This window comes from Ostrea edulis, chromosome 7 (assembly GCF_947568905.1).
Source record: "Ostrea edulis chromosome 7, xbOstEdul1.1, whole genome shotgun sequence".
In the NCBI taxonomy this organism is placed as follows: Eukaryota; Metazoa; Mollusca; class Bivalvia; order Ostreida; family Ostreidae; genus Ostrea; species Ostrea edulis.
In genome coordinates, this window is record NC_079170.1 from 83645836 (window position 1) to 83669783 (window position 23948).

A 23948-nucleotide genomic window follows, 5' to 3' on the forward strand; every position below is an offset into this window, starting at 1 on the left:
TTGCTTTATATCATAATATGTATAATTGTAATGGATTTTTTATGACAAAAAACAATTTGTTTCCACATTTCGATCATCTGTACACAAATTAATGTTCAAATGTTATTTACGTATCTGGCATTTGCATTGTGCTATACATGAGGCTAAACTATGTCCAGTCCTGGCTATATACTGTATTGGAATCAGCAATACAAAATGTTTAAAAAATTCAAGACTCATTTTATGACGAGAGCATTTGTTTGTCGTCTCTAAGCTGATCGACATCTCCTAATCATTAATACATGATTCTGTCTCTGGAATATTCTGGGATCCGTGTCGGTCCTACTCTTGATTTTGTATACTTTATGGAAGTTATTAAATTGATAATCAACTTTTCAAAATGAAAATAACGAAGAGTAATAATTTCAATAGATGATTAGGGCAATCACAAACCCCAGAACACACTATGGCTGTTGGCGCGAGTGCCTAGGAGGAGTAAGCATCCTCTGTTGGCCGGTCTCATCCGTGCTATATCTTAATCAGATAAACGATGTAATATGCATTCAATGTTACTAGATAAAGATCTGCCTATAAAATTGGTATGAACCCGTCAGAGACCATTGGACATATTGTGAATTGGACTGTTCGTTATCTTCGCCTTTCTAAGGACCATATAATCTCAGGGATGCAGACATTAAACGAGATTGTTGAGATCCAATGTATCATTGACTTATATGTCAGTAACCTACCTCGATTTATAAACTGATCATACGTAGAACATGATCTTACATATAGAATGATTTGGGACATGAACACCAAATGTAGGTGATAATGGATTATGAATATTTCTACATACATGTATGTATGTAGCATAATTTAGATGATAAATAGACAACCAATCTCATACATTTCATTAGGTGATTTATTTTTATGTTTCTTTTTCTAAAGTTTCCAAACGTTCTACCACAACTTACTAAAATGATTTACAGATGGTTAGTTGAAAATCGGAAACACTAATTGGATAGGCGTGTGTATTCGTCGCTAATGCTGAGGGAAAATTGTATGGAAATATTCTAATTATACATATTCCGTTGGTTTTAATGCGGGAAAGACCAATCTACTCAGTCATTTGAATTGACTTCAAATTACAGAATGTAAGGGACTTCATCATGTTTAGTGTTTCCGTAGGGATGATGGGGTGGTGGTAATTGTTGAAAACAGAGAATATTAATTCATAAGACATTTTGAAAAAATACAATCATTTAGCGAAGTGGAGTAGATTAATCTGTTATGAAAAATGTGTATGGAAACCTCAAAGATAATCGAACAGTGGTCAATCACATAACTCCCATAAGGGATACAAAATTAAGAGTTGGGCAAACACCTGGATGTAACAAAGGTGGGATCAGGTGAGCTTTATATCTTGATCAGGTAAACAAGTTTATTTGCGATCAAATTCAGCCTACCAGCTGTGAAAAACTCAGACAGCAATTGACGCAATGCATGGGTACGCAATACATCTTAACGTTTCAATTCTCGAGAGGGACGTTAAACAAGATACAATCAATCAATCTTGACGTTCCTCAATCGGGGTATTTGCCGTACATGACGTCACACCTAAAGGCATACATTATTCTAATGCAACTGGTTTGAAATCTGCTTTTTTGCTAATGCTTTGAGATCTGGCCTGGATATTTTAAAACTTTCACCGTACTCATGCTCAAACTCGGCCATTTTTGGTTTGAGTACAACTCTAAGCAAACTCCAAAGCATACTCGAAAAATATTTAGAATGTACGAACAGTGATCAGTCTCATAACTACTGGAAGCAATGCAAAATAGATAGTTGGGCAAATATGAACGATATGATAAACTTTTGTTCCGAGTTCACTGGTGTATATGGATTCAACATAATATCAATTAATTTGATAGATAGAACGTCGTCAATATACTAGTATCTACATATGTAGTTGAAGGCCACAACTAGAGATTTTTTCTTCTCGTGTAGAAGTTTTTGAATAAATGTTGCCTTGTAAGAATAATAATAGATGTTTTTTAATAAAGGAGCACAAATCGTGTCCATGGAAATTCAAACAGTATGCATGTTGGAAGACCTTGCGGCCGATTCATTAACCGATCGTAGATCGTAAACGTACGATTACGTTTGTGATCACTTTGACGCGCACGTATAGGAGCGTTTCACGAAACCTATCGTAGACTTGACACTTACCATTGCGATTTAAGTCTGACATTTTAGAACTCCTTTCTCTATGGAGATAAATCTAAAATTAATCCTTCCATGGAAAGAAATATTCATTCATTATTTCCTCATGGTTTTAAACATGATTATCCCAATAATCTGCAGTAACTCATGGATGTTGTCAACAAAAGTAGTGGAGATGTTGAGCTCGATCTCCAGTGTAACGTAAAGAAGAATCCCTAGAGTGTTAAAACAATTGAAAGAATAATTTTATTGACTTCATGTAACTCAGTTACAAGTGTGTGTGTGTGTGTGTGGGGGGGGGGGGGGTTGGATGATATAAGAAATAACATAAAAGATCTACATTTTATAGAATTCTAAATGCCATGCATCGATCTGCTCAAGTGAGTCAAGTTTCCATCAATATGACCCTAAGCAAATGATATTCTAAGGATAAGAAAATAAGAAGTAAATGAAATAATATTAATAAAAAAAATATGATAATAAAATGAAAATAAAATCGCACACAAGTATAGACAATTTTATCCTGTATCAAACACATTTCAAACCATGGCTATATACATGTATTCGTTTAATCATTGTTGTAAAATACGCTACAACACTTGTCTATTATATCATTGTAGGGAGGTAACCTTTGTCCAGAATATGTCAATATAAAGTACATGTTATGAAAAGCACACTGGGGAATAAATTAAATTAAAATCTACTGTCTACTTCTGTACTACAAATGGTAACGTGATCGGAATACACTGTATATGCCGTAATATATATAAAAAAACCAACATAGTATACTACACGGAGTGATAAGTGAAACTGAAACTGAAAAGTTCGAATAACAAAGTCCAAAACATACATAGTGATATACACAGCCATATATGTCTCATCATATATTATTTTCAAAGTACTGTGTTTGGTACTTTTCTACATTAATACGTAAATACACGCATTTCGGTTGAGCATCACTGAAGAGACATTATTTGTCGAAATGCACATCTGGTGCATCAAAATTGGTACCGTATAAGTTTTACATTATGAGCATTTGAAGTGATTTGCAAAATTTATCATTCTAACTGTAACATTATATTTTATTCGTTTTGTAGACGTTGATAAGACGATTTAAGTTGCCAAAAACAAAATTCGTTTATTGAGAATGCTGCAATAATATATCACCATAAAGAGACACATAAGATTTCAGAAAAAATCCAGATACCATTCAAAGACTAGGTCACAACTTTCATATAGTGTATTTTTATCAACCCAACTGCAGATCAATCTCATACACTACACTATATCATGATTGGGGAATAATTAATTCATCATACAATATAACAACAACAAGAAGGCAAAATCAGTGTACATGTGTCTTCTGTGTAATCCTGTTTTCTTTCAGAAGTATGAACTACTGTTTGCAATCAGTGGATCCTTATACAATGGATGGCTCTAGATATTGACAAATGCACTTTCTATGAAGATATGTATTATGTCGATTGTACTTAAACTCTTCCAGGGTTATCCAAGAAGCCAGTGCTGTCCGATTCCTATTTATAAAGTTGATGATGAGGTCATGTGCTTTTTTCTAAAAAGTAAAAAAAAAAAGAACACTTTAACAACTACCGTCAGTTGGCAAAAATGGGAATGGATAATTATATTACAATATCCGATAGAATGCCTTCATTAACTTCCGTGACCCAACACAAGAATTAACGAGGAAATGTTAAGTACGTTAATCACATTTCGTAAATGTGGTCAAAACATTGAAATTAGGTTTCCAACATGTTTCATCGAAAACCTGAAAACAGCATTCTCTTTTAACATTACCTTAATCGTTTCCTCATCATCATAATGCCGCTTCAGGGCGAATATACAAAATTTCTGAAAAAATAGTATATAGATATATAAAGCAGAAGGAAACTATAAAAGGACAACAACTTTCGTCCCCCACCCGAGGTTAAACTCACGACCAGTAAAACCAAAACCTAACAGCGTGTGACCAGCGAGCTAGAGCGCTCGACCATCCAGGCAAATCAAAGTACTGTTTGAAAATAATGGGATTGTCATCACGATGTCACAGTCTACAAGATGATCAATAATGGAAATAAAATATACTTAAATGTTAAAGGATAGAGCAAGATACACACTATATTTAAGCTATTATATAAAACAAAATCAGAGATTGATATGAACTAGATAAACATAACCGTTTTAAGTGAAGGCATATTCAATATAAAGAATAGAGAAATGCACTATATATATTGATACCCACTTAAGACTTTACCTGGGACCTGTGGAAACAAAGCCTGACAGCAAAGTTGGCAACTTCTTGTTATTTAAGATTTTATTCCCTTCAGAGCATTTCAGTTTATCATGTACCCAACAAAACAGAAATGGATTTCACTCCTAATGTTAGTCAATACAGTGTCGACCAAAATTAGTCTTACCTTGCATGGATCTGTATCATAATTTCGTAGACCGATCTGTCGTAGACAAAGACATATTAGCACATGTGGGATCTTTTTCTATTTCAGAATATTTTCAATAGTTGATCAATGAACTATCGCAATATTGAAATACTAATTTCCCCACAATGCGGTTTTATTCTATTATGTATCTAAACTTCATTTGACAACAAAATGTATTGTTCATACTTCTCCTGCAATATTCATAACTGGCAGGACGTTCAGTGTTTGGAAGTATTGAATCAAATATTGCCAAACAATATCGTCTATTTCTTTCTCTCCCTGCAATATGTCAAATCAAAGAAGGTAGAAGGAAAACTGATTGAATACAAAATTACATAATTGCAAAAAGTAACCTAGCTCGATTTGATCAACTAAATAAACACTAGCATAAACGCTTACAGAACATTTATGAATTTTGTGTACTTATTTTCGCGAAGTCAAAATTCAGCGCAATTGGATGATAAACGAACAGTGATTAATCTCATAAATCCAATATGAAAAAGCAAAATTGACCGTACGACAAACTCAGACTCACATCAAAGATGGGTTCAGGAGTCTAGGAAGAGTAACATTCCCTACTCACCTATCAGACAAATCATAACCTCTATAAACAGGTGAAAATAATGAACAGTGATCAATCTCATAACTCCTATAAGGAATACAAAAACGATTTGAAAAAACACGGACTCCTGGATATGCGGCAGGTGGGATCAGGTTCTTAGGAGGAATGATTATCCCCTGTCGACCGGCCACAACCGTTGTGAGCCCTATATCTTGTTCAGGTTAACAGAGTAATCCGTAGTCAAAATCAGTGTGCCAAGAAGGGTCTAACAATCGTTATAAAATACGTCAGACAGCATTTGATCCAATGATAGGTTGTGTTGGCTGGATCGATATAACGACCATAGAATTTACATAATACTGACTTTAAACGATACTGTCGAAACCTCTATAACGTCAACGTGTTTGTCAGTAGCCTGCTTAAATCTAAAAACTGATCATACGCAGAACAAGCTTTTGTGTATCGAGCAGTTGAGAGATATAAACACCATATACAGGTGATAATGGAACATTGCTACATAGATTTAGGAAACTGAAGATGGAGAAGCTGAAATCATTACGTTTGTCATACTGTTGAGTTGTTAGTCTGCCGTTGATATCTATTTTCAATAAAATATCTAAGTATTAAACTTACCTTTTTGTTATACTTAGCGTAACATCCAATAATGATAGTTACTGTGATAATGGGAACAACAATAAGCACCGTACACAATCCCCCCAAACTTCCCTCTGTGATATCACCCTCAATGACAAGATATAACAGCAATGGAATCAAAGACATAGATGACGCTCCCAGAACGGCAAAACACCACAGAAGGCGAAAGAATATAGGATCGTGGAGAAAATACCATCTCTTGAATTTGCTGGAATTCACTTCATCTAAGATTTTACAGCACAATGTGTCAATCTGTAAAACGAAAATTTTATCAAATAGTTTTGTTAAGAAAATACATGAAAGGTGAACATAACGAACAGTGATCAATCTTATAACTCCTATAAGCAAGATAAAGTATAGAGTTGGGAAAACACGGACCCCTCAATATACCAGCGGTGGGATCAGGTGTAAGCATCCCATGTCTACCAGTGATGTATATCTCAAGCCATTGTTAAATTTCAGATGAATTCATATTTATAGACATTGACTTATCAAATAATAAATTCATTTCAACAAGAAGTCAAATTTTGTTTTAGTAATGTTGATTTCTTATGTAACTTTATGTTCGAAAGGTCTAGATTGGTTAGGGGAAACTAATTCTAGTTGAACCAATTTATCCAGAGCTAAAATAGACAGAGTTTTCGCTACTATTAGCTTACTAAATTTTCAGACAAATAGATGCAAGGTGAAGATAACGAACAATGATCAATCTCATAACTCCTACAAGCAATACAAAATAGATAGTTGGGAAAACACGGACCCCTGGACACACCAGAGGTGGGATCAGGTGCCTAGGAGGAGTAAGAATATGATGAAAAGAAAAAGTGATCAGAGAAATCAATGAACAATACTTTTGCCCGGACATCACATTAATTTTATTTAGTTGAAGTATATTTAGTTGATAAGAATACTGGAATACATTCAGTCACCAACGAAATCATCAGCTATTGTCTTCGTGCTGTTGAATATAAGAAATACTGTGCTATTCACAGCAGTGATAAACGTTACTAATAGCTGAAATTATGTGCAATGACACTTTAATAATCAATCCAGAATGTTGATGCCAACACGAGAATCCATTAAGGATGGTACTGGAGATACCTTATCTTACACGAGAACTTAATGCAAGGTGAAGATAACGAACAGTGATCAATTTCATAACTCCTACAAGCAATACAAAATAGATAGTTGGGCAAACACAGACCCCTGGACACATCAGAGGTGGGATCAGGTGCCTAGGAGGAGTAAGCATCCCCTGTTGACCGGTCACACCCGCCGTGAGCCCTATATCCTGATCAGGAAACGGATTTATCCGCAGTCAAAATCAGTGTGCCAAGAACGGCTTAACAATCTGTATGAAACACGTCAGACAGCATTTGACCCAATGTGAGGTTGTATTGACGAACTAGATCGTTATAACGACCATAGAATTTGCGAAATGCTGACTTCAATCGAGACTGTTGAATCCCTGTACCATCAACTCGATTTAAAAACTGACTATACCTAGAACAAGCTCTTGCATATCGAATCAATTGAGATATATAAACACCATATGCAGGTGATGATGGAATATTGTTACATAAATATGGGAAGTTGACGATGGAGAAGCTGAAATCATCCCGTTTGTCATACAGTTGAGTTGTCAGTTTGCCGTTAATTTCTACTTTCAATAAAATATTTAAGTATGAAGCAGAAGTGGACGACTCTGTGGTGTCCTTTATTTCGAGCTCACAGGGATATATCAAATCGACATATGAATGAAAGCTATCATTGTTAATAGACAAAACGTCATCGATATATCTAAAAGTCGAATTGAAGGTCACAGCGAGAGATTTTTTCTTCTCACGTAGAAGTTTTTGAATAAATTCTGTTTCATATGAATATAAAAACAGGTCAGCTAACAAAGGAGCACAATTCGTGCCCATGGGAATTCCAACAGACTGTTGGAAGACCTGATCACCAAAGACCACGAAGATATTGTCAATGAGGAACTCTAGCATATTTTTTATTTCAACTTCAGAGTACTTGTGCGTGGAATCAGAGTGGTGTTTAACAAAGTAAGTTTTTGAATGACTGATCACTAGATATGAATATTTCCGTTTTCCGTTTTTGTTGAAGGAGCAACTGTCTATGATGTCAAAAAGTCTAGTCTTTAATTTATCGTGAGGAATGGTCGTGTATAGTGTTGAAAAGTCAAAGGTTTTAATAATAATAATAATATAATAATAAAAGTACACTTATATAGCGCCTTATCTAAAAATACTCTAAAGCGCTGTACAACATACTAAAATTTACAATTGATAATTAAAAGAAAAACCATAGAATACACAACGAATAATTCTTACACATATAAGCTATAATGCTATTGATTTGGGAAAAATTCTGTGATTTCAAGTTTACTAAAAGTTCTTTAGAACTTTTTAGAATGCACATTTGATTAACACCACTTCTGGCATATGTAGTCGCACAGTAAGTTTGAAGTTTCTCCTTCACAGCTGTTAACATTTTCGTGAGGAGCAAAGCTATGGCGAAATGACTCGTGAACGTCGAATCATGAGAATAACAGTTGAGCAAGTGTTTACATATAATTTAGGTATATGAATATGAAAACTAGTAATTTTAATTCGCGAGTGAATATTCTCGCAAAATTACGCGATAATAAATTATTCGTGTATATTTAGGAATTTGCGACATCCTACATAGCATTAATTAATCAAATATGTAACTGCATTACATCAGAAATAAATGCAATCATATCATGCATGTATATAACAACCTTTTGGGATCTAAGTTGATCTGATATATTCGAACGCTTATCTGTGTCTTCTGAAAAAGTGATTTTTGGAATACCATAGTCCCACACTTTAATCCTCCGTATAACACGTAATACGGATCCGTTACGTAATCCTATAGAAAATACGGAGAGAAACATCATTTGTGTATGTAAGATAATACATGTAACTATATACAGATAACAACGGTATACTCTACATTACAAAGACACCAACACGACTGGGAAAATAAGAGATATAATTAAAGTCTAACCTTGAAAGGAGATTACGTTTGGTAAAATGCATGTGTCAGACGCTGAAAAAGAGAGAAACTTCGTTAAATTTTGATCTGTAAACTATTTTTGAATATTTTAAAACAACTTTTAAGTTTAGACTGCTAGTCAAGGATGATAAGATAAAGATACCAAACAGTTATCAATATCGTGAATCCTATACAGTCTACAAAATTCAGAGTAGGGCTAACACGAATACCTGATCATCCCAGAGGTTGGATCAAGTATATAATAGAAGGATTAAGCATACCCTGTCATCTAGTCACACCCATCGTAAGATCTATGTCTTGATCGGACAAACAGAGCAATCCGTAGTCACAATCAGTGTGCACAGTACGGTCTCAATTAGTATGAAACATATCAGAGAGTATTTGACTAAATGACAGGTTGTATTGGTAAATCCGATCGTTATGACGTCTATAAAATTTGCAAAATTCTGAATTTAAACGAGAATGTTGAAACCACTGTACATAACATCAACTTATGGGTTAGTAGCCTTCCTCCATTTAAAATACTGACATATACAGAACACACTCTTGCGTATCCAATCATATATTACATCACATATTAGTCTGACGTGTTTCATACCAATTGTTAAGCCGTTCTTGGCACACTGAGTTTACCTGCGGATAACTACATTTACCTGATCAGGATATAGGGCTCACGGCGGGTGTGACCGGTCAACAGGGGATGCTTACTCCTCCTAGGCACCTGATCCCACCTCTGGTGTGTCCAGGGGCCCGTGTTTGCCGAACAATCTATTTTGTATTGCTTGTAGGAGTTATGAGATTGATCACTGTTCGTTATCTTTACCTTGCATTAGTGGGATGAGATGTTTCTAATTGCGCAGGTACGGGCCACGCGCCGGAGGTACTCCGTGCATTGATCTAGAACCAAAAGTGAAAGTTAAGGTATGATAGTATACTCTACCTCCAAAAACACAGGCTTCGTGTATTTTACTGGCGATATCTGTTCCATCAATTGTTGCATCAACATAGTTAATGGTTTGTAATTCTCTCGGCATTTCTGTTTTCTCAAGTAAAACTGGAATCATGCTATTCTCGCACTGTTTATGTGAAGCCGTGATTCCATATAAAATTTCAGAACTGCACCACTGATTTTGTTTAAAACTTTCGGATACAAGATAGACAATTTTCATGCTTTTTTCGATACCATTTAGAATATTGTCCATCACTGTAACCCCAGGAGTGAAGTCTCTCACGTGACATAGACATTTCAGTTGATATTTTTCTTCTAACTCATTTAACAACGAGAGTGCAACTTCCTCATCCTCATGACAAAACGATAAAAATATCTGATAGTTTTTTCCGTATGGAAGTGGAATTGGTGTTATATCCATGGTAAATACTGGTTCAGGTTTACCTAGGACCCCTCTTCTAAACAATGTTTAAGGTACACACATTACCTTATGGAATAAATCCAATATATTACGTGGAATTATAAATAGAAGTGTTGGGTATCTGGAATTTCCAAGTTCTAATTCCGTATACCTTCCTATTGTGACTGGGAATTTTATAAAACTAAAACGGAGATTTGAATATGTTAGTCCTGAAAGTTATCCACACCTTAATGTTTGGAATATTTGCTTTCTTCTATACTGGAAATTGTGAGGTATGTAACCTAAACTTAAAGTCGATTAATTTGTATGTTAAACATGCATTCACTAATTATTTTTTTTCATATTGCATGGTCTTTATCATAAATAATAGGATTTAGAAAAGATGACATACTGCGATCATTTCATTGCTTAGAGATAACAATCGTTTTTGTAGTTTGTTTTTTTACGCATTTCATATCTAAAAATACTTGTCTTTATAATTGCATGTACCATTCTAAATTTAAATATCAGATTCCAAATAATTTTTAAATCTAAAATTAGCGCTTTTGAATTAACAAGAAGTTCACGGGTATGCATACATGTACATATATGAATATCTGGTTATTTAGCCCACTCTTACATGTAGATTCGAATGTACTATTACATCTTAAAGATATAGAACTCAAAATACAGGGTATCCAGGTTAGCGGATGTACAAACAATAAACCAAATGATACAAAATTTTACTCTCTATTCTAACATATTCATACATAAACATGACCTTTGCAAATTTAAAGGTATCAATATCCTATATTTAAGGTAACGTATTGTTATTTCTTTTAAAGGTCTCGTCTAGTACATTTAAATGTAAGTTTCCAAAAGGAATTTTCAATGGAGTGTGTGTTTTCTGTCCAGCAGAAACATTATATGAATTGACATGGAATTTGGGATACAAATATTTGCCTCAATATTGGTATCAACCGGTAACACATTTAACTTTCCATTCCAATCACAATTGTGTTAGAACATGTTCTCAGGAGAAACCGTTCATATCCAGAAGACAGTGTGTATCAAACTGTCCAGGAAAATCGAGTCAGACCGGGAATACAAAATACTGCAAAGAAGAAGGTCTGAATGATGGCTTCTGTGACGTCAACAACTGTCCACTCCCCAAATACAAATGCTATTATATGCAATGTTTTAGAAAATGTCCAGCCTTTACTGTTGCCTACAATAATAGTTGCGTAATTGAGTGTTTCAATGATAAACCGTTCATTCTTCATAACAACTGTGTACGGCAGTGTCGGGAGCAGGACGTGATTGAAAACGGAGTTTGTCGCAAGAACTGTTCGATCGATCACTTTTTGTCTGGCAGATATTGTGTTGATAAATGTCCAGAAAACCAACCCTATATCGATGGCGAACGTTGCCTTTCAGAATGCCCACATTTTAAAAAGATTCAAGATAACAGATGTGTAAAAAGTTGTTCTCATGATCGTTTCCTTGCTGGGAGAGTTTGCTTTAAACGATGCCCCTCTGGACTCTATGAACACAAACATGGTTGTGTTGCATCTTGTCCCAACAATGTATTATTGGAGAACCAAACATGTGTTTACAATTGTTCTAACGGGCTTCTTGTTTCGGATTCAAAATGTGTAGCAGCATGTCCATCTGGACATTTCGTCTATGGATCTGAAAGCATATGTACAAAAACATGCGATGGTTTTACATTTTATAACAACAGCATGGCGTTTTGTTTACAAAAATGTCCTGAAGGAACAGCTCGAAGGAATCAAACTTGCGTGAATAGTTGCCCAAGAAGTCGACCATTCCTACATGCAGAATCATGTCTTACTAAATGTCCGAATTCATCTAGATATGTTTTAAGAAATATAGGTCCACTCGATAAGTTATTTTTCAGATGCACAGAAAGTTGTCCAAAATACGTCTCTTTGGTAAGCAACATGTGCATTGATTCTTGTTCCCTGGGTGAAGTATTATTCCGTAATATATGTCAATCACAATGTCCTTTGTCGGACCCTTACCCTGTCCATGTACCAGCAACAGACAGATATCATATAGATTTCACAACATCATATGACATTCAAAAACCAATATCTGCGCTAGTGATGTGTGCTGAGGAATGTCCATTTAATTTTGTGTTGGATAATAATGAATGCTTTGCTGACTGTCCAAATTCATCAAAAATCATGGTATATAATGAAACGTGTTTTAGCGAGTGTCCTTTCCATCATCCCTTCATCGTTTCAAACGGTACCAGGAAAACTTGTGTCAGTGAATGTGACAAACAACATTTTCAAATGCATTGTGTGAATAAATGTCCAGAACCGCATAGATTTCTGCTTAATAAGGAATGTGTCAACTGCAAAGAAAAAGGATTGTACGAAGATGGCAACACGTGTGTGGAAGCATGCGAGTTTCTTCATTACGACGATCGATGCTATTATGTTTGTCCCCAAGAAGTGCAATTTGTTTTCAATGGAACTTGTTCCAGATCTTGCCCCGTAAGTCTACCCATGGTAGATGAACAGGTACATAAAGGACATATAGTTTCAGTATGTGTCCACGGCTGTCCGAAAGATAAGTTTATTTTTGGAAACCACTGCGTATCCAGTTGCCCCCAAAACAAAAGATTTCCAATGAATAATAGATGTATGTCCTGTCAGGACATTGGAAAATATGATGATGGATCTAAATGTGTAGATGTATGCCCCGAGTTACATCAAAACTTTCACTGCGTATATAGTTGCCCAGATTTAAAGGTTTACAAAAATACATGTGTGCGGGATTGCCCAACCAGTGCACCTTTCACAACAGATCGGAATTACATAACGTATTGTGTTACACATTGCTCAGAGGGTTTATATATTTACAATGACAGGTGTGTGTCTTCTTGCCCATATGGAAGTAATGTTCTATCAAACAACACTTGCGTACAGAAATGTCCCCGAAATGCCCCATTCACACAGAAATTAGGTGGTGTAACGCTAGAATGCTTGAAACGTTGCAAACAAAATCATTACCAACATGGTTTTACGTGTTTAGAACGATGTCCAGATGGATATTATGTATATAAAAGTAAGTGTGTTCAAACCTGTCCACAGGACGCCCCTTATATGTACAATAAATCGTGTGTCAGTACATGTTGGTCCTTAAAGCTAGGAATGAATTGCTATGATAAATGCCCTTCAGGAAATTATCGATTTGAAGATAGGTGCGTTTTGAGTTGTCCACTTGGAGTCCCGTACAAATATCAAGGAGAATGTGTTCAGACCTGTCACAATTATACAATAAACATGAATTGTTATGATCAATGCCCTGCTGGATTAATAGGATATAAGAAAAAGTGCATCCTGGAATGTCCAAAAGAAGCAATGTTTTATCATAACGGTGAATGCCTATGTAAGTGTCCAAATGACACAATTGTAATCAAAACAACATGTTACGATTCTTGTCCAGGTGGAAAGTATGAATATCAACGGAAATGTATCGAAAAGTGTCCCAAACGTGCTCCATATATTGAAGAAAAAAAATGCGTACAGTCCTGTACAATCTTAACAGATGGATTCCGCTGTTATGACCAATGTCCCAGTCGGAAATACAGTTTCCGAGGAAAGTGTGTCAATAAATGTCCTCCGGAGGCTGCTTTTATGAATGGAAAATCATGTGTAGCAGCATGCCCTCTTTACCATGATGGAAATTTATTTTGCATAAAGAAATGTCCACAAAATTATGTTCCACATGGAAAGGAATGTAAAGATGAATGCCCAAATGATTCACCATTTTACGCTTTCACATTTCTAAGCGAAAAACGATGCACGAAAAAATGTTCCGCGTTTGAGTTAGCAGCGGAGAACAAAAGTTGTATCTTGCAGGACAAATGTTCTGGCTTTAGAGACGGTATGTGGTGTCTAAGCAAATGTCATTTGCACAATTTTATTCTTCGGTCTGAGGATAAAAAGTACTGTCATCCATTGGTACCCGTTTATATTGCCCTCATCATCTTAACTGTGGCAGTGATTATCAGCATAGCCTTTGGGATGAGAATTATATGTCACTGTTATCATAATCGACAGGTAAGACACACTTATTATTTCTAATTTCCCTGTGGATGATAATTGAATGTATTTTTGCTTTTGTTGTTATTTACAAATATGAAGCTTGAGTTAATGATTATTTCCACAGATAAGTATCTTAAATTCTTTACCACTTACGAATGGTGGTAATTAAATTAATGTTGTTTATGAGACATAGTCATTTATTGTAAAATCGATTTACTGAGATATTTTATTGACGATAGACACTAACGGCAAACAAACAACTCGACTTTGTAATAAATGGGATGAGTTCATTCTCTCCTTCTTCAACTTTCCATATTTATGTAGCAATATTCCATTATCACCAACGTATGGTGTATATATATCTCAACAGATTCGATACGCAAGAGATTGTTATGTGTATGATCAATTCTAAATCGAGGAAGGCAACTGACAAAGCTGACGGTGTAGGGGTTTCAACAGTCTCCTTTAAAATCAATGTATCGCAAATTATATGGTCATTATAACAATCTAGTTTGCCAATACAATTTATCATTGGCTCAAATGCTGTCTGCCGTGTTTTATACCGATTGTTTGGCAGTTTTTCGCACACTGATGTTGACTACGGATGTCTCCGTTTCCCTGATTAAGATATAGGCTCAGGGCGGGTGTGACCGGTCGACAAGGGATGCTTACTCCTCCTAGACAACTGATCCCACCTCTGGTATATCCAGGGGTCCGTACACGTGTTTGCCTAACACTAATTTGCATTCCTTATAGGAGTTATAAGATTGATCACTGTTTTTTGTCTTCTCCTTTCATTCAAAGGATGAATTTGACTCCACTTTTTGACAATCTGTTTTTCCTTATAATAGCTCTAGCAAGTTTATTGTTATTTCGGATTTCAAACATTTCGGTTGAGCATCACTGAAGAGACATTATTTGTCGAAATGCGTATCTGGTGCATCAAAATTGGTATCATATAAGTTTTACATTACGACTCTTGGGTCCAGGCTTCTGCTGGTGGACTGTTAGTCCCCGGGGGTCTCTACAGCCCAGTAGCTAAGTACTTCGTTACTACCTTGAAAATACGGATGTATATTTAATTGCTGTGATAAAATTTAGAAATTCATTTCAAAACTAAGGATTATCTCCTTCATGCATAGCTCTTATCTTTAGACGAATTTGACTCCACTTTTTTAGCACTCTGTTTTGCCTACAAAAGCTCTAGCAAGTTTATTGTTATTTCGTATTTCAAACATTTCGGTAGAGCATCACTGAAGAGACATTATCTGTCGAAATGTGCATCTGGTGCATCAAAATTGGTACCGTATAAGTTTTAGATGTAGATATTTTTTTTCCACTTACACTCTGCACAAACTGGCATAAAGCGGGATCCCATTTAGAATGCAAGGTGAAGATAACGAACAGTGATCAATCTCATAACTATTTCTATTAATCTGAGGTAAAGGATACTCAGGAGACTGATTTGGTCTAATCTCAACACAGCTTAGTTCGAAAGTAGAGAGAGTTTAAAATATGCAATTGCTTGCACGAGCATATCCATATTAATTAGGAGTAATATGATATTTTTACATATTTATATGAATAAAATGTTGCTACTTTTGAATGATTATTTCAGTTCCTTTATATAATCTTTTATATACTTTATTTCAGGTAGAGAATAAAGATAAATATCAAACGCTAGCAGATGAAAACAACGATAAATTCGATGAAGATATCGCCCTCATTTAAACATCTACATTTCAATTTCCTCATCACATCTCTAAATTTGTCTCTATTTCTTTCTATCCGTTTGCTGATTGATACTTTAAGTTACTCTCTGTGTATATACCGTTAAGGATTCTCAGTATCAAGCCAATTACAAAATAAATTGGCTTGTAAATACGCGTGTAGGTAGTTTATATCATTTGCAAGAAGTAGATCATAGATCAATCAGTTTCAAGAAAGTGATATTAATAGTACTCTATGCATTTCTTTCCAATATTCATGTTGACTTCAATCATTCAGAAATTGATTATTCGCGCAACATTTTTGATAGTAATACTCCGAGGAAGAATATTTTGTAAGATTCTCTTTTTCGAAGTAAAATATATTTTAAAAAACTCTAAGCACTTTGTAGAAATATTTCGACCATCTTACCGGTGTTCAGTCGTGTTTATATGCCATAGCAACGTAACACAAGACTTCTTACACAAAAGTACTTTTGTGTACGTAGTCTTGCGTTACGTTGCTATGAGAGATAAACACGACTGAAGAAGACCGGTAAAACGGTCGAAATATTTCTACAGTTTTGAGAGAGAGAGAGAGAGAGAGAGAGAGAGAGAGAGAGAGAGAGAGTGTGTGTGTGTGTGTGTGTGTGTGTAATATGTCCTTTTGAATTCCTTTAGTGTAAATCTTCTTCCTTCGAAAGCCATTCTCTGGTTGTCGTTTTTGTATTTCTATTATTTCCCTTTACCTGTTAAATCCTTCACAGTCCCATGTTTCTTATACTTTTGGTAGTTGTACCTACTCGTGTAAACCCCACTGTTATCAGCATATAAGAAAACGTGCATTTGATTTGTTCGTGGAGCTGTATACATATATTTACTTGTATTGTAAATCTTTATATATTTTGCTTTTGTCTATTATCAATATTGTTGTAATAATTCCATTGCATTGGTGTTAATAAATATATCATTAAACGAAATGTTTCTTTTAATCAGTACATCATTTGAAAATACATTTCAAAAAATACAGAATCTTCAAACATCCTATTGAAATCGCAAAATGAATAATGGGGACTTTTGTTATCATTAATATCTTATCATATCTAAACATATAGGAATTTCAGTAAAGTGAAATCGTATTATTGATCTAGAAAATAGAATTTTTGAACCAATTACTCGAATTGGTGAATCACATATATTCAAGATAAAGGGCATACGGGGGGTATGACCACTCAACAGGGGATGCTTACAACTCTTCTAAACGTGCCTGATCGCGTTTCTGGTGTATCTAGGGGACCACCCTTGTTCCACTTTTGATGGGATTCATGACATTCATTTCAAATGGTGTTTATAAGGGTTTACTCACCGGAATCTGCCTCATCGGCTATATTCCCACTACTTTCCAAATGCGAGCAAAAATTGATCTTTAAAAAAAGATTCTTCTCACAAGCAGATGTCAATTGTGCAAATATAGCTGTCACATATCGATTTACAAAATATTGGTATATGTTTGTTTGACTCTGCCACAGTCCCTTATGTTTCTTCTCCTCTTTGTTAATTTAGTCAGTTAATGCATACTCAAAACTTGGCACATTTAAGTTTCGTTGATTTATATAAGTTTGACACTGCTTTACACTTTGCTGTTTTTTCTGAATAATTTGTTATTTGTTATCAGTTACAAGATAAATCATTCCTATTGTAAAACTTATACGGTACCAATTTTGATGCACCAGATGCACATTTCGACAAATAATATCTCTTCAGTGATGCTTTACCGAAATGTTTGAAATACGAAATAACAATGAAGTTTTAGAGCTAAATATAGCCAAAACCAGCGTGCCAAAAAAGTGGAGTCAAATTCGTCTAAGGATAAGAGCTATGCATGAGGGAGATAATCCTTAATTTTGAAATGAATTTCTAAATTTTATAACAGCAATTAAATATACATGTGTACATCCGTATTTTCAAGCTAGTAACGAAGTACTTAGCTACTGTAGAGACCCCCGGAGACTAACAGTCCACCAGCTGAGGCCTCGACCCAGGGGTCATAATGTAAAACTTATACCGTACCAATTTTGATGCACTTGATGCGCATTTCGACGAATAATGTCTCTTCATATATCATTAATAGATTGTAAACTTCTTACTGGTGTTTTTATTCCGATGTGTTGGCAATAGTTCAGGAATTACCTTACGTGGGTCCCGTGGGAATCCGGGTTAGAATACGGCCTCGATACCCCTTATTTATCGTAAAAGGCGACTAAATGGGGCGGTCCTTTTGATAACACCACAAAAATCGAGGCTCCGTGTCACAGCAGGTGTGGTATAATAGAGATCCCACCCTTCTCAAATGCTGTAAGCGCCAAGCATAGGGCTTAATTTTGCAGCTCTTCAGCGCCAATACCAAAGAGAGTAGTTTTATATACGCAGTAAAGTTAATTTTTACTTACTGGAATGATACTCATTCGTCTGACTTTGCGTAAATAAATTTTTGCCCATTAAACTAGCAAATTTTGTTGACGTTTAGACTTATGTCAACTTCACGTGTTTTGTGTTGTTATTTAAAGGCCTTATCGCTAAAACAAGATTGTTTTGAGGCGGCAACAATTACTGAATGAGATTGAAATTTGGTTTCAGTATTTGTTTCTTTGCCCCCGAATTCGAAAATAGGGGGTATATTGTTTTTGTCCTGTCTGTCAAACTGTAAATCTGTAATTTTGTCATTCTGTCTGAAACTTTAACCTTGCTAATAACTTTTGAACAGTAAGTGATAGAGCTTTGATATTTCACATGAGTATTCCTTGTGACAATTTTTACCCTGTGACCTTGACCTTGGAGTTTGACCTACTTTTTAAAAACATTTTTGCGAGTAACTTTTGAACAGTAAGTGATAGAGCTATATTTCATATGAGTATTACTTCTGACAAGTACTTTCCGTTGGTACTAAACCTTTTGACCTTGGCATTTGACCTACTTTAAAAAAAATGACATTTGTCATACCTTCTCAATGGTAAATATTAGAGCTTTCATATTGCACATGAGCATTTTGTGTGACAAGATATTTCTACTGGTACCATATTTGTCTTTGTGACTTTGGCCATCTTCGGAATTGGCCATTATCGGGGGCATATTCAAGGTGAAGATAACGAACATATGTGTTTCACAATCACATCTTGTTTTTTCAGCTTTGTTCTTTTCCAGCAATTATTTTTTTTAATGCACACATATTTGATGAATTTATCATTTGAAGTTGTAATATATTGTTGCACGATTTGCGAACCGGAAGTGCATCTCTACATACTGGAAACATGAACTGTCTACATGAGTAGTGTTTGTTTACATTGACTATGCAAGTATTTTATTTCTTATATACTGTATGCATGCTTGTATTGCTATCATGTACAGTCATGAACATTGTTGTTTGAGATTGATCGAACATGGAATAATTGACAAATGCATTTCTCTCTGATATCTAATATCATTTTGTGTACTTTGTATGTCTCGATAGGTACTTGCAGTGTAATTGCATACCATTGTACTATGGAGTTCTCAGCAAAAGAGATTGAAAACATTGTCAATGCTTTTAAAGAAATGGATGTGAAACCAAATGTAGATTCACCGCAAAGTTTTATAGAGTGAATGTCAGATTATCATTGTTCTGTTTTGCCTATGCATATTTCTAAATTGTCATTGTTTTCAGGAAGCGGTGCGACTTCATTTCAGCTCTGGCATTATGAAGTTCGTTGTCTACTACAGGATGAATACTCTACAGATGCAAGGTGAAGATAACAAACAGTGATCAATCTCATAACTCCTATAAGGAATACAAAATAGATAGTTGGGTAAACACGGACCCCTGGACACACCAGAGGTGGGATCAGGTGCCTAGGAGTAAGCATCCCATGTTGATATGATACTTTAAGCTATTCGACAGTCCCTTAAAGGAGAAATGAGCAGGATTGTGATGAATTTAGGTGTTGAAGCAACGCTAACTGATATTCTCACTAGATTAGACAGTGTTTATGGACTTGTCGACAGAGCAGAGGCTATTCTTGCGGAATTTTATTCAGCACGACAGAAACCTACTGAAGACGTATCATCATGGAGTTGCAGATTAGAGAACATTTTGTGCAAAGTGTGACAAATTAAGAGTCATTCTCTGTAACCACTTAAACATTTATATAAGGGGTCCGGCACGCACTGTCACCGATTTTTTTCAAATTTGGCACATCGACTTAATCTGGCATAAGTAATGTAAAACCATCATAATTTGGTTGCTATGCAACTCTGTTGCCATGGTAACACGTGCATGCCATTCAGGTCACAAAAGAGTCAATTTTCGCATGAAAAATGACATTTTTCATTCAACTATACTGGATTAACCTGTTTGAGTTCTTATTTAATCATTATCAAATGATACTATATAGCATTTTTATTATTTAGTTTGATATTTAGTTAAAGGTTTGAATAATTCTGTTATATTTTCATTCTGTCTGGAAAAGATGGTTGTTTGATACATTCTGAAAAAGTTAATTTAGAGGCAAATTTGAATGATGGATAAAAATTTCCGCATTCAGTTTGAAATCTATAAATGCTTGTACATGATACATTAGATATAGTACTATCATATAACATTGAGACATGTTTGGGAATCTACCATCTAAGCTGTGTTTCCATGGAAACAAAATGATGCATTTCGTCATGATATGACAGTAGAGATACATTTTTCAATGTAATTCAAAATACAATTTTCTATGTATTCAAAGTATATAATCTTAAAAACCGATTGCTACTGATGTTAGATTTTAAATTTTAACAAATGTAATATGAGAATTCATGTTGGTTGCCATGGAAACGAAAATTGCTATTTCTTTCCAAATTCGAAATCCATGCAAAATAAATAAATTTTTAGACCAAAAAAAAACTGCTTTTATAGACAGATTCAACTGAAGTCAATGTTATAGTTGATAAAATATTGATACTGATAGATAATTCATATTACATTGTTGCTATGGTAACTAAATATCATAAAACAGCAAATTTGATGTTCACATTCCTTTCAAGTAAATCTCATTTTGTTATACATCATGCATGTTCTTCAATCATAAACACTCTTAATTTGTAACTAGCAGATAATTAAATCAATGCATAGTTTTTGTTTTTTTTTTAAATTATTTTTTTCTTCAAATGTGCATGATTTCTATTTGTGTATTGTACATGTATCACAAATTACAAATGTATATCTTAAGAATTCATCAAGATAACTACCATATCTAGAAAATGCATATTTGAATATTTCAGTTATTTCAAACTATCATGTACATTTTTTCACCTTGCCAATCGAATTAAGTGTGACATTGAAATTGAATCATTGATCTTAAAAATTGTTCAAGTTAAATAAACTAAATAAGATACATAGAGATTGTAATTTATCATTGATTCATGAGGAATTACCCCCCCCCCCTCCCCTATCTGCAGTTCAATATTAGCTTTGCTTACTATGCATGTGCAAGAAATGTTATGTCAGTACCATGTATGAAATCTATTAAACTATCATTTTTTAATACATGACTTGACAATATACAGTTACTTATGATGAAGTATTTTGACCTTGACTCTTGACCTTGGCATTTGATTAAAAACAATTGAGGGCCTCTATTTTCTAGAGTATGGACGTTCATCATGGTCACTCGTTTAACGTATCTTTTTAAACATAGGTATGTGAATTATATTTCAACATCATAAGAAGACCTTGCTTGTAACTGTAACATACCAATGATGTTCATATTGAAGTCATTTAGTATGCTGGGAAAGTCAATATCTTTAATATCTGACATCGTTGGAACCCACGGGTTGATTCATTGATTATCATTTAACGTACCACCGAAGAATTTTTCACTCATATGGAGACGTCACCATTGTCCGTGAGTGGCTTAATTACGGCCTTTGAGCAGTGGGTTCCGATGATGAATATTTCATAATCGTATCCTATTATAAATGGTATACCTTTATTTTAGGATCATATATTACAAAATAGACAAGATAAGCACACACAATCTTTTTCATTTTCTAATTTTGCGCATATATAGTCATCATGGCTAATTGTCTTCTCAATGGCATAGAGGCAATTAAATATAATGTGATCTGCTGTCCTGATAGAAATTCTTTCCGATTAAATGAACCACAACCTATCATATCCTTTGAGGCAACATAAGCATCGAACATACACTGATGCTTCCGACTTGGCCCCCACCAAAATGACAATATGACACTTCCTACAAAATCAATAAATAATATTGATTTTAAGAGAATTACCAAGATGAATATATGCAAGCATATCAAAATCTTATGTCCCATCTAAAATGTATTACTTGTTCTCCCCATGTCATCTACATCTACTACTACATGTAGCTGTAATATGTATTCCTTAAATTATATGTTTGAATGAAATCTTATTCAAACCCTTTTCTTACGGTAGGCAATAACTTACTTAAATACATGTATTCTTATCTAGATTTAGTTTCATCTAAACTCTAAGGTGATTATATGACCTCAATTAATCAACACATGGGTTAATTATAATATTCAAAACAGTGAGAATTGTTTTGCGGTATTTTATCACTTGATGACTTATGCGACGTTTCTCAATAATATATATAATTTCACGAATATGCACTCTATCTCGTTTCTACAAAAAAAAAATCTTGGGGTACGTCGTATTACCATGTCTGTTTTAGAGATAGCATACTAGTACTCAGTATTTTGATAGTTTCTAATATTGTTGCAATCAAAAGTTATGTATTACATCAGGTTGTATATATAAGGACAGTACAAATATATTTTAGCAAAGAATGGATCAAATCTAGGACCCCTGCATTACAAGATAGGTTATCTAATCGCTAAGCTACCCAGGCCGGTAAAATTTGAATTTATTTCCGAAATCATACGATAGCTTTTTATATCAAGAAGATGGGAAAAAAATCAATGTCAGAAATGTTGCTTGTATGTCCTTAATAAATGCTTTTGTTTTGCTAGTGGCATGTGTAAAATGAAAACAAAATCAACCTGAACAAAAAAGAAAAAAAAAAACAGAGTAAATTCCCATGTATAACATGCATAGTCTAAGGTGTATCAGTATTGGTATTTCTACAATATTTAAATTCTGTTTAATTAATTGAATTTATTCATAGAATTTATAATTTTTTAAAGTATCATCAAAAGTAAATAATAATTAATACGTGGATGTCTAATAATACTGAATAGTGTCCCCACCTCAATTCACTTCTCAGTTGAGTATCTGTACATGTATACGATTGTGCATTTATTATCTCAATTCCATCCTAGTCATACGATCCCTAACGGAATAAAGTGTGCTGCATTAGGCCTAAGTAGATCTAAGTACTGTAATGTGTGACGCCACAGTCTACATTTTGACGTCATATCAATACAACTGAAGCAGTGGCGAGTTGAAGGGTGAATATTTAGCACGCACGCACATCATATGTGCCATGCTATTGGCAGATCTAGAGAAATCCATAATTGTACACAATGTCTATGAAAACTTTTGACATCAAATGATTGTGATCAAGTTGATTAATTCTAGGTGTGTGAATGGAGTTCAAAGTAAATAGAATAATTACCTGTATTACTAGAACGCTGGTACTCGGAGATATGTCTCTCACACCTTTTTTCGTGTGGGTGAGTGGAGAGAATATTTTGAATGCCACATGTCTTCGTCTAAACTTCTGTCAGCATGCAGTAAGTCATTATCCCGCCATATTATATGTGTTTCTATGTAATTTCCCTGCCTTATCACGTTGAAGAGTTTCAAAGGGGAATAACTCTTGCTTACAGAATGCATTTCCCCCCATAAATCATTCACT

At 34.7% G+C, this 23948-nt stretch overlaps 2 protein-coding genes across 6 annotated transcripts; one reads left to right on the plus strand and one right to left on the minus strand.

Moving 5' to 3' along the window:
• Positions 1–2703: 2703 nt before the first annotated feature.
• Positions 2704–10298, minus strand: LOC125654095 (uncharacterized). 5 transcript variants are annotated; one of them, XM_048883877.2, is made up of 9 exons: positions 10112–10242; positions 9752–9825; positions 8920–8961; positions 8651–8781; positions 5854–6126; positions 4845–4937; positions 4638–4673; positions 4018–4071; positions 2704–3775 (listed from the first exon to the last, which is right to left on the minus strand). In XM_048883877.2, the coding sequence occupies exons 2-9, from the start codon at positions 9756–9758 to the stop codon at positions 3623–3625; spliced, it is 789 nt and encodes a 262-aa protein (XP_048739834.1). In that variant the 5' UTR covers positions 9759–9825; positions 10112–10242; the 3' UTR covers positions 2704–3622. The 5 variants fall into 5 exon arrangements, 3 of the variants coding, with proteins under 3 accessions (XP_048739834.1, XP_048739831.2, XP_048739832.2); XM_048883874.2 differs by lacking the exon at positions 9752–9825 and having other exon boundaries at positions 9869–10298; XR_007362188.2 differs by lacking the exons at positions 2704–3775; positions 9752–9825 and adding an exon at positions 4181–4271 and having other exon boundaries at positions 9869–10298.
• A 167-nt stretch (positions 10299–10465) lies between these two features.
• On the plus strand, positions 10466–17040 carry LOC125654089 (proprotein convertase subtilisin/kexin type 5-like). Its single transcript, XM_048883858.2, has 3 exons — positions 10466–10570; positions 11123–14374; positions 16013–17040. The coding sequence occupies exons 1-3, from the start codon at positions 10499–10501 to the stop codon at positions 16088–16090; spliced, it is 3402 nt and encodes a 1133-aa protein (XP_048739815.2). The 5' UTR covers positions 10466–10498; the 3' UTR covers positions 16091–17040.
• Positions 17041–23948: the final 6908 nt, after the last annotated feature.